This window comes from Vipera ursinii, assembly GCF_947247035.1.
Source record: "Vipera ursinii genome assembly, chromosome: 15".
Lineage (NCBI taxonomy): Eukaryota > Metazoa > Chordata > Lepidosauria > Squamata > Viperidae > Vipera > Vipera ursinii.
Window position 1 is genome coordinate 3,164,780 of NC_139528.1, and position 12,271 is coordinate 3,177,050.

The window sequence follows — 12,271 nt, forward strand, 5'->3', positions numbered from 1 at the left end:
GACGACCTCCAAGGTCCCTTCCAAGAATCCGTTTTGTGATTCTGTTATTAGTGTTGCGCATCAGTGATTGCATAACCTGCACAAATGCTACACACTAAATGAAGAAATCAGTGAGTGCAATAAATGGAAACCGAAATCAACGGGAAACTTCCCCCCCCCTCCCCTTGGATCTGCCTGTTCCTTTCCTAGCAAGACTCTCTTTGCATACTGATAAGCTGGGCCTCCTGCAGCTGGTGGACGGCCGGGCATGGGTCCAGGGGAAAGAGGGGGAAAGCGAAGAGAATGGCCCCTTGGAAGCCCGGCCAGGGCTGCGTGCCAAGACTCCCCAGCGGCTGCCGACCAAATCCTGGGAACGAGAAGCCGGGGAGACACACAGCAGCAAAGAGGCCCGCAGGCGTTGATCCGAAGAGGCCAGGAAAGGCCAGCTCAGGACCCAGGAGGGGCACAATGGGTGGGCGGCAAGGCTGAGACCCCGGCGCTGCTTGGCACCGAGCGAGGGGGTCTACCAAGAACTGACCGGAAGCTGCAGATGGCAGCGCACCTGAGAAAGACACCAGAGTTCTCGCACAGCTGCCTGCCTGCCTGGATGGTGGGTGGCCCAGGCTCCACTTTGGGCCAGCTCTACCTGTTGGTCACTCTCTTCTTGGCAGAGATGGTGGCCAGCCGTGTGACAGCCTCGCTGCTTTTGCAGGCTTGCGCCTTCCACACCTTGGAAGGCACGCTGGCCCTGGCGCTGCGCTCGATGGAGGCTTGGCTGGGCCCGGCGGCCGGCGCTTACGCCAGCTGGAAAAACACATTTGGGTGGTCGCGAGTTCCCGTCGCCGGCACCCTGGTCAGCGCCGTGTTGCTGAGCTCGTTGTGCCTGGCTCTGCTGGCCGAAGCCCTTCGGAGACTGGCGGAGCCCCGGCTGACCCAGCACCCGCTGGCGCTGATGGGCATCGGGGCCCTGGCCATCCCCATCCATCTGGCCAGGGAGGTTTTGCCCTGGAAAGCGCGCGCTAAGCTGGACGTCAGAGCCTGCTGTAGCAAACAAAGATTTGGGCCAATGGGGAAGCAGGAAACAGAAGGTAAGTTTGCACAGGTGTGCCACTGTGTGTGCAGGTGGAGAATGGAATGGAATGGAATGGAATAGAATAGAATGAAATAGAATAGAAACAGGAAGAAGAATGGAATGGAATGGAATGAAATGGAATGGAATAGAGAATACATAGAATGGAATGGAATGGAATAGAATAGAATAGAATAGAATAGAATAGAATAGAATAGAATAGAATAGAATAGAATAGAATAGAATAGAATAGAATAGAATAGAATAGAATAGAATAGAATAGAATAGAATAGAATAGAATAGAATAGAATAGAGAATAAATAGAATGGAATGGAATAGAATAGAATAGAATAGAAATTAGAATAGAATAGAATGGGATGGAATAGAAATTAGAATAGAATGGAATGGAATGGAATAGAATAGAATAGAATAGAGAATAAATAGAATGGAATGGAATAGAATAGAAGCTGGAAGGGATCTTGGAGGTCTTCTAGTCCAGCCCCCTGCTCAAGCAGGAGGACCTACACCAGACGTGGAGCTGTGTCTTAAATTCAAAACATCTTAAACTGTGAGGCTCTTAACAATTTAACAATTCTCCCCAGCTGGTCTTAGTCTTCATTCTCTTCCACCAACAGATCTTCTGGGCAACGGATCCTCAAACCACAAACAAACCTGGTTGGTCAAAGAGAAGGAGGGAGATACTGCATCGGCCACGGGACCCTGGAGAACTCTTTATCTCGGATGGATGATGGCCTGTTTTGGGCCCGTGGCGGTTTTCCTGCATTCTGTCATGATCTACCTCTGGTGGACTCCCTGCCTGGGACACGCGACGTGTCTTGAACCCTGCCCAAAGCATCCGTGTCAACTTTGGGCAACGTCTGAGGTCCTGCAAGCCCTGTCAGTGGATTGTTGGCTGCTGTATGTGGATCCCGGGATGGCGATGGTGATTGCTGTGGCCTTCCTGTGGCTGATCTGGCCCGCCTTGCGGGTCTCAGCCCTGGTCCTCCTCCAAGCCACGCCAGAAGGCCTGGATCTGTGGCTCTTGGAGAGACGCCTCCAGGCCACGGAGGGGGTGGCGGCCGTTCAGCAGCTCCGGGTCTGGCAGCTGGACGGCTGCAGCCGTTTGGTGGCCACGGCCCACGTGGCGTGTCTCGATGTGGCCGCTTTTGGGCCGGTAATTCAGAGGGTCAAGGGCGTGTTTTGCGAACATGGCATCCACGCCGTCACGGTGGAGCCGAACTTGGGGATGTGCCCGAATGAGGAATGTCGGGAAAGGTCTGGACAGGGGCCCGCTAAGAAGCAGCTGTGTGCAGATGCTGCAGAGATGCGGGAGTTTGAGACCTGTGTATGAAAAGAAAAGAAGGAAAGGAAAGGAAAAGGAAAGGAAGATAGACGAAGGAAAGGAAAAATAGAAGGGAAAGGAAAGATAGAAGAAGGAAAGGAAAAGAGAGGAGAGGGAGAGGAAAGGAAAGGAAAGAAATAGAAGAAGGGAAGGAAAGAAAGATAGAAGAAGGAAAGGAAAGGAAAAGAGGAGAGGAAAGGAAAGGTCTTTTCAGACGGATGGATCCCAGGCAATGAGAGTTACTGCATTCCTCCTCTCCCGCCCCCCCCCCGCCAGCTCCCCTAAAACAAATAAAATGAAAACCCATCCAAGAAACCAAAGTGAAAGGATTTTCCGTTTTCTTTAACTGCGCGTCCTCCGCAGTGAGGATGGGAAATTAGGAGACAGAGAGACATCAGGAATCACCCAGGCCTCTTCTTCCTTTCGGATGACCCCATCATGATCTGCCTTCCAAGTTCTTCACGTGCTGCAGGAACAAGACATTATTTCCCTCAATTTGGTCTGTGTGTGTGTGTGTGTATGTGTGTGTGTTTGTGTGATTGGAGGACAGGAAGCCCTCCCCCTTTTTTCCTAAATCCTTGGGGCGCTTCCTTATTACCTGGGGACGGTGGTCTCTAAATCATTGGTTGTCTCAGTCAAGAGAGGCATTTCTGCTTTCTTTTCCACCTCTGGAGAAGCTGGTGAATCCGTCAGGGGTTCTTCTTTCAGTTCTGCTTCCTCTTCCTCTTCCTCTTCCGCTTCCGGTTTCGTTTCTGACTTCACTCCTGGCTTGGCTTCCGGTTTCTGACTCGCATGACCCTGTTGTTGTTCTTTCTTCAACAGGAGCTTCTTGGTCACCACGCTGCTCTTGGGCGATTTGCTCTTCAGGTGCTTCTTGATGCCTTCACAGATGGCTTTTATCTTCTCCTCGGTGTCCACGTAGCCAGCGCCATTCTGGGTGGGGAGAAGGAAGAGGGACCTCTTCATTTTTTTTTTCAGATTGCCTGCTCTCCATCCCTTGCCACCTCAAATCTGGGCACCTCTGAGGTTTGCCGGTCCCGGATTGGAGTGGTGAGTCCCAACGCTTCCCTATGGGAAGGGTTGGGCAAACAGCCACGCTTCCCTCAACAAACCACCGTAGCCCTCTGAAAACCAGGATGGTAGACTTTTGGAGAGGTTCCAGTCAGTTTATAGACCGGTCAGGGTCAACCTGTCAGCGTTGACGGGAATGTTCTTGGTAGTTTTTTTGATTAGGAGATACTTGGGTGTGAAAAGAGGGCAAGCCCCATTCTTTTCGAGAACTGATGGGGTTAGCTACTTGGGTTATGAACTACTAGGGTCTTCTGCTTGAGCAGGAGGTTGGACTAGAAGTCCTCAAAGGTCCCTTCCAAATCAGCTATTATCTTATTTCACCTCCCCCTCCCCCTCTCCGCAAACCCCATTCCCTTCTAGCACTGATGATGTTACCTAGTTGGGTCATGAAACGTCTGCCAGGAAAAACCAAGTGCAGGGAGCGCCAAGCACCCCCTACAGTTCAACGTTGGTTTGGCCCATAAAGTCCCATTTCAAAAGCACCTCCCCCCCCCCCCAAAAAAAATCCCTTTCTCACCTTCTTGGAATGCAAAACTATATCGGGCTGTGGCAGAACCACTTCAAAAGTTCCACTCTCAGCAACTTCGCCAGTCTGGAGAGGAAAAAGTGATGGGAAAGGGGGAAAAAAATGGAGACCCATCAGGGGCAATCTCAGAGCAAGCTGCACTGTCTGGTCCTAGCCTCCCTCGCAAGGCTGTTGTGACAATGCAAGGGTCAGTCAGTCGCTCTCATCAGAAGAAGCAAAGGGCGGGAATCCCAGACACTGATCTCTCCAGCTACGGGAGTCCTCGACTTACGACCACAAAGGAGCCCAAAATTTCTGTCGCTAAGCGAGACCCTTGTTAAGTGAGTTTTGCCTCAAAGTGATTTCTTGGCTTTAACACCTTGTTGTTAAATTAGCCACGGGGCTTCCCCATTGCTTGTCAGAAGGTCGCAAAAGGGAGAATCACGTGATCCTGCGACGCTTCGACCGTCGTAAATCTGAGTCAGTCACCAAGCGTCCAAATTTTGATCACGTGATCGTGGAGGATGATGCAACGGTTGTTAAGTGTCAAAAATGTTCACAAGTCGCTTTTTTTAATGTGCCATCGTAACTTCAAACGATCACTAAGCGAACTGTTGTAAGTCGAGGACTACTCGGACTGTAAAAATTCATTTAGGACAGCTTAAACCTGGGCTTTGCGGTGCTTTGCAAAAAGGAGACCAATTTTCGAAGTCCAGCACGGAAGCAAGCAAAGGGGCTGCTGGTTTAACTTCAGACAGATTTTCCAAGTCTGGATTCGGGATAGGAAGGAAACGTTTGGGCTCCGTTCAGACCGCCGACGGATTTACGCCCAGCCCTTCCCCACCCTTCTGAATCGGCTCCACCACAACTCACAATGTCAAGCTTGTTCGGGAATTTTTTCTCCAAGAGCTGCTTAATCTGCATGAACTGGGGAAAAAAAATAATCCATGTTTATAACACAGAATTATAATGGGTGGGTAATCTACAGCAGAATAGAATAGAATAGAATAGAATAGAATAGAGGATGAGAATAGAACAAAATGGAATGGAGAATGGATGAGAATAGTATAGAATAGAATAAGAAATAATAGAACAGAATAGAGAAAATATGGAATAGAATAGAATAGAACAGAATAGAATAGAATAGAATGGGACCCTGGAGGTCTTCTAGTCCAGCCCCCTGCTCAAGCAGGAGAACCTATACCATCTCAGACAGGTGATTGTCCAGTCTCTTCCTGAAAATCTCCAGTGATGGAGCGCCCATGTTTTCTGGTGGCCAGCTGTTCCACTGGTTGATTGTCTTCACTGTCTCTCTTTGGTTAGTTTCCAACCATATTTTTTTCGTCCTTCCCTCTGGTGCTTTGGGGAACAGCCTGACCCCACTCTGCCTTATGGCAGCCCCTCAGATACTGGAACTCTGCTATCATGTCTCCCCTATTTCCAAAATTCGGTCTAAGACTGGTGGAGAGGGAATCATGCAAGCCTTAACCAATTACTGCTGGTGTTAATTGTCATTATTATTATTTAAAAACTACGAGCCAACAGGAAAAGTTACGTTAGCTTCAAGCCCACCCAGAGCTTAGGAACGGGAGATATACGCTCTTAAGACACACGTTAGGTTAAAAAGAAGGAAGCCTCCGTGTGCTATGAAAAAAAAACCAAAAGGCGTGAAGTCTTGAAGGAATTAGGCACTCCAAGGGAAGAGATGCATTCTGGGATATTTGAGGGAGGGCGAGGAGGGGAGAGAAGGGGTGGGTGGGGGGCAAAAGGCAGGATGGGCGCTACGGAGGGTGACTTACCCGAACTCTGGATCCTCAGGAACCTCTGCAAAAAGGAGAAAAGAAGGCGGTAGGTCAATTTATCAGATGATGGATGGATGGATGGAAGGAAGGATGGATGGATGGATGGAAGGAAGGGTTGGGGAGGAAGGGAGGCAGGAAGAAAAAAGGAGAAGAAAGGAGAACGAAGGGGAAGAAATGAGGGAGGATGGAAGGAAAAGAGCAAGGGAGGGAGGAAGAAAGGAAGAGGGAGGGAAGGGAAGAAGGAATAGAGAGAAAGATGTGGAAGGGAAGGAGAAAGAGAAGAAGGAGGGATGAAAAGGAAGGAACGAATAGAGTGAAATATAGGGAGGAAGAGGGAGAGGCAAAGGCAGAGGGAGGGAAGGAAGGAAGGAAGGAAGGATAGCAATAAATAAATAAAAAGGATAAGAATGTAATGATATCAATAAAGGATAAGAATGTAATAATACCAATAGATAGATAGATAGATAGATAGATAGATAGATAGATAGATAGATAGATAGATAGATAGATAGATAGATGGATGGATGGATGGATGGATGGATGGATGGATAGATAGATTGATAGATGATAGATAGATAGATAGAAAGATAGATAGATAGATAGACAGACAGACAGACAGACAGATAAATAAATTAAGGATAAGAATGTAATAGGAAGGAAGGAAGGAAGGAAGGAAGTAAGTCAAGAAAAGATCCAGGATAAGAATAAGAATGAAACTTAAAACATTCAAAAATTCCCACCAATTACTCAAAATCAGAATTAGGAAGACAGGAAAACAAACTTTAGCAGCCCGGAAAGCAGCTTCATCTACTTAAACACATACATACACATACACACAAACACAAAACTACACAAACCTCCCCCCCTTTCTCCCAAGGAGGAGGAACTTGAAACATGCACCTCCCATACTTTGGAGAGTTTTGCCTTTGCCTTAACTTCCTTCTCTAAATGTTCAAACTGTCCTTACTGAGGGTTTTTTTTTTGGGGGGGTGACCCTCCCCACCCTTCAGTGGTCTCTCCTGGAAGAGGACAAGAGGGGGGGTTCCCAGGGGAGCAGAAACACAAGACACCCCCCACCACACACACACACACACAGGGTTTTCTTCTCATCTCACCAAAAGAGGATCTTCACTTCGAGCAAAGAGTTAGGAGGGTTCATGGCCGTCCCTCGCTCAGCTGAGGGGGCCGGAAGGAGAAGGGGTGACCGGTTGAAAGGGTTCACCCCACAAAAGAAGCTTTCTGGGTGGGGGGGCAGGTCAATGAAGAGAGCAGGGGGGAAAGACAGCTTCACAGAGGCTCCCTTGTGGGCTGAACTTCAGAAGATCTGATGTTCCTAAGCAACCACCCCAAAGTTCTGAGTTCAGACACACACACACACAGAGCTGAAGAATCTCCTTGGCGGGGAAGCGAAACGCCTTCAAAGAAGAACAAGAAAGTCCAGTTGCACCTTTGGGAAAATATTATTGATTAGCTTAGTTCTCCAAACAGTTTTGCTTTGATCCGGACCCACCGATGTAAATGAACTTCTTTCTTTCTTTCTTTCTTTCTTTCTTTCTTTCTTTCTTTCTTTCTTTCTTTCTTTCTTTCTTTCTTTCTTTCTTTCTTCCTTCCTTCCTTCCTTCCCTCATTCCCATTTCTTTCCTTCCTTTATTCCTTCCTTCCCATTTCCTTCCTTCCTTCCTTCCTTCCCTCATTCCCATTTCTTTCCTTCCTTTATTCCTTCCTTCCCATTTCCTTCCTTCCTTCCTTCCTTCCCTCATTCCCATTTCTTTCCTTCCTTTATTCCTTCCCATTTCCTTCCTTCCTTCCTTCCTTCCTTCCTTCCTTCCTTCCCTCATTCCCATTTCTTTCCTTCCTTTATTCCTTCCCATTTCCTTCCTTCCTTCCCTCCCTTTCTTTCTTTCTTTTTCTTCCTTCCTTCATTCCCATTTCTTTCCTTCCTTTATTCCTTCCCATTTCTTTCCTTCCTTCCTTCCTTCCTTCCTTCCTTCCTTCCTTCCTTCCTTCCCTCCCTCACTCTCTTTCTTTCTTTTCTTCCTTCCTTCATTCCCATTTCTTTCCTTCCTTTATTCTTTCTTCCTTCCTTCCTTCCTTCCTTCCTTCCTTCCTTCCTTCCTTCCTTCCTTCCTTCCCTCCCTCCCTCCCTCTCTCTCTCTCTCTTTCTTTCTTTCTCTTTCTTTCTGTTCTATCTGCCTTAGGGGCCGAAGAATCTTTCCCAAGCGTTGTTTTTACTCAATTTGGGGCGTTTTCCAGCCATTTTCCCAGAAAGATGAAATGCTGGAGCTGAAAAGGCTGTTTGCACTCCCGACAGGACGAAACCTTTGATCCAAACCTGACATGTTCTTGACAATACCTGGAGGGTCAGCATCTTGCAAGCTACTGATCTGAGTGGGATTGTATCTTTATCTTTCCCTGCTTGTTTTTCCACCGCTGGAGGGGAGAAAAATATGGCAAAGATAGCATCGGAATTTCCCCTAAGGATGGTTTCAATCCTAAATGACTTATGACCCAGTCCTCCATTTATGAGGAGCAACCTGGAACTGGGGAGAAATTTCCTGACAGAACAATTCACCGGTGGAACGACTGGCCTCCAGAAGTTGTGGCTGCTCCATCACTGGAGGTTTTTAAGAAGAGACTGGACAGCCATTTGTCTGAAACGGGCACAGGGTCTCCGGCTTGAGCAGCGGGCTGGACTAGATGACCTCCGAGGCCCCTTCCAACTCTGTTATTCTGTCAAGCAGTCAACTGAGCAGGGATCCCTGAGCAGGAACACGAGGTCACCGCCAGCTCATCCTCCTCTTTTCAAGGCTAGACTGTTTACATCCTAAGATTCTCACCCCTCCCAAATCCCCCAGCACTACTCCCTCATTGCTCCCTGTCATCACCTTGGAGTTAGGCCGAGGAGAAGGAAATTACACAACGCAAAGCTGTTTAATTTTTTTTTTTTTAAAAAATGAACGGTGGCCTGGCAGGGAGTGGAATCCGAAGAGAGAAGGAAAAACATCCATAAGAACATAAGAGGGTTTATTTGGAGGAACGAGAGTCACAAATCTCTCTGTTTCACACAACTTCATCCCAACAACCTCGTTTTCTCCCGTAAGACCTAACGCGGTGGAATAATCGTTAAAGCAACAGGAAAACTTTCAGGGAGAGAGGGATGGTTTGGAAATAAGACACCTAAATAAAATGAATAATTATCTCCCCCCCCCTCCGGCTTGTTTGCACAGCACTGCACCCACCCAACGTGCAATTTTCACCATTTTTCCATGCGTATTTCATTATTATTATTATTATTATTATTATTATTATTATTATTATTATTATTATTGTTGTTGTTGTTGTTGTTGTTATTGTTATTGTTGTTGTTATTGTTATTATTATTATTATTATTATTATTATTATTATTATTATTATTATTATTATTATTCCAGCCTTTTCCAAGTTGCTGATGACCTTTCTTTTTTTTTTTCCAAATCACCTGAAGGCAGAACAAGAAGCAAGGGATGGAAACTAACTAAGGAGAGAATCAACCTGGAACTAAGGAGAAACTTCATGACAGTTAGAACAATTAACCAGTGGAACAACCTGCCTCCAGAAGCGGTGAATGCTCCAACACTGGAGGTTTTTAAGAAGAGACTGGACAGCTGTTTGCTTGGAAAGGGGGTTGGACTAGATGACCTCCAAGGTCCCTTCCATCTGTTATTCTGTTCTTCCTTCCTTCCTTCCTTCCTTCCTTCCTTCCTTCCTTCCTTCCTTCCTTCCTCCTCCAACACTAGGAGTTTTTAAGAAGAGACTGGACAGCCATTTGTCTGAAATGGTATAGGGTTTCCTGCCTGAGCAGGGGGTTGGACTAGAAGACCTCCAAGGTCCCTTCCATCTCTGTTATTCTATTATTATTCTGCTTGAGCAGGGGGCTGGACTAGATGACCTCTGAGGTCCCCTCCAACTCTGTTATTCTACTTATTCCCTTATCATCTCAACAGCCGCCCACACCAGTAAATCCAAATGGGACCTTCAAAAAACAGATTAGAGCCATTTGACCCCCAAGGCTACCTAAACCTTTTAAAACCCATTGCTATTTTAAAATCTGAGGCCCTGAAAACATAAATGAATGTTTAAAGAAGTAATCTGGGCTGATGTGCCTTGGATGCTATGTTATTGTTGGTTCTCTTCTCTTCTCTTCTCTTCTCTTCTCTTCTCTTCTCTTCTCTTCTCTTCTCTTCTCTTCTCTTCTCTTCTCTTCTCTCCTCTCCTCCCGTCTTCCCTTTTTCCTTTCCTTTCCTTTTTTCCCTTTCTTTCCTCTCCTGTCCTCTTCTTTCTCTTTCTCTTTCTTTCTCCTTCATTTCCTTCATCCCTCCCTCCCCTTTACTTCGTATCACATTTTACTACTACAATCCAAATCCTTCACACACACACACACATACACACACACATATATATAAAATCCACGTTTATAATTGCTAGAGGTCGGAAAGAAAGAGGAGGACAAGTCAGCTTGCTCAGCTGAGCTGCAAACCGCAACGAAACTCAGCGAACAAGGGCAGGATTCAGCCCCATCCCACCCCTGGCCCGTCTCCTGACTGTTTACCCAGAACTAACCACAAAAATGCCAGCAATGCACCAGGCTGGTTCCTTCCTTCCCGCTCAGCTTAGCTAAGAGGCAGAGCAAGGATCGGATGAATGAATGAGCGAATGAATCAACAGGGATAAAATTAAGCCCTGGACATAGACGTGGGGTGGCCAAGCCTGGGGGGGTTTCAGCAAGGCCATCAATCAATCGCCCTTTGTGCACCACGCCTGGTCTTCATTTGCAAGCCAGGATTTTTATTATTTTTAGAGCAGCAAAAGCGGCCGAGGATCAGCTTGCATGGAGCAGCCAAAATGAAATGCTCTATAATCGTTTTTCTGGTTGACGCATTTGCAGCCGGCAAGAGCGCAGAACCCACGCGTGGGGCGTCGTGCTTAGCGCCCTTCCTGGAGGCCGTGTTTTGCTCGCCTTGGGGATGTTTTTGCACACGACAACTGGGTCTTATTTTCAGATAAGACCGTCTCAGCCACCTTTGGGCGATCCTTTTTTTTTTTTTTAGGGTCTTTTTCGAGCAATCTTTGATTTACAATCGCTCGTTTAGTGACCGAAGTTACCACGGCTCGGGAAAAAAAGCAACGTATGGCCATTTTTCATACTTACGACCGTTGCAGCATCCTCCAGGGTCACGTGATCAGAGTTCAGATGCTTTGCAACTGATTCGTATTTATGATGGTCACAGAGACCACAAGCAATAATGGGGAAGATCCCCTTTTGTGAACTTCAACGAAAAATAATGATGTTTGGACAGTGTGCAACATTCCAATGGTGCTCTCACGTTCCTGGAAGATAAATCTTCTATTTATCTATCTTTCCTTCTATTTGTCTGTCTGTCTGTCTATCTATCTCTCTCCATCCAAGCCTCCCCCTTGCGATTTAAAAATTCAGCACAACATAGACTCCAAACGGAAGTTAAAGACATTCCCACCCTTAAGGAATGGAAAATTAAGATGTTCTGCCTCTTGATACATGATCTGTGAACTGAAGGCCACCCTCCAGCTTTGAAAGTAATCATTTTTTTCCAGGGGAATGTTTTTTTTGCTTCATCTTTTCTGGTAAATATAGATTAAAGTACTGCCATCCGATTCCCTTTGCAGAGATCATCTTTCTGAAGTTATTTTGTGCGGACCCTTTTTGGACCGATGTTTTTAACGTTGACAAAGACAACACATGGAAAAGTTAGAGGGGAAGAGCGTGGAAACGAAGCTGGTGGGGAAAAAAAATCTGTTGCACATCTGGTTTTGAAGTTAGAGAGGCATTTAAGGCAGACCCCAGGAATGTGGGTACAAATTGTCCCAAACAGACTGAACGGTGGGCACCTCCAGCTGTTGCCGTTCCTTCGGTCATCTGGAAAATGTTTAATTTTCTTGGAGGAGGTAGAACAGCTGGCCAAACTCAGCCACAAGTTAAAAACTGCAGCCTTGGGACATGGATAGGAAAGGATGGGTGTGTGTGAAATCTACCTTTTTTTCCTCATCGTTTTTCTGAGGGAGGAAAAGCAGCAACGGGGGGGGGGGAACGGAGAGATCAGATTTAAACCCAATTTTATTCTCCCCAGTTCAAAAAACAAAATATCTACCCTTTTTCTCTTCGTTCTTCTGAGGCTCTGTCGGAGGAAAAGTAGTAATAGAAGAAGCCAAGACATCAGATTGAAATCCAATTTTATTCATCCCCCATTTCTCCCCAACAATAAGAATTAAACATCGGTTGACAGGGTTGTTGGTTAGGCTCAGAAAGTTGCTTTTTAGGCCAAACAGAGAGAATAACATTGTGTGAGCCCAACCCCATGCGCACGCGCACACACAGACACACACAGAGACACAAAAGTATTTCTTACAGCTAAATTATTAAGCTACCCAAGGACAAGTGAAACCACAAATGTCTCCACAACAGACAAATGCTGGAGAGGAATTTTTCC

At 46.5% G+C, this 12,271-nt stretch overlaps 1 protein-coding gene across 1 annotated transcript; it reads left to right on the forward strand.

Annotated features, from left to right (window-relative positions):
• Window positions 1-247: 247 nt before the first annotated feature.
• LOC310647030 (proton-coupled zinc antiporter SLC30A1-like) lies at window positions 248-2,399 on the forward strand (the record flags this gene model as incomplete). Its single annotated transcript, XM_083373954.1, has 2 exons — window positions 248-1,067; window positions 1,684-2,399. The coding sequence occupies 2 exons, from the start codon at window positions 248-250 to the stop codon at window positions 2,397-2,399; spliced, it is 1,536 nt and encodes a 511-aa protein (XP_083230080.1).
• Window positions 2,400-12,271: the final 9,872 nt, after the last annotated feature.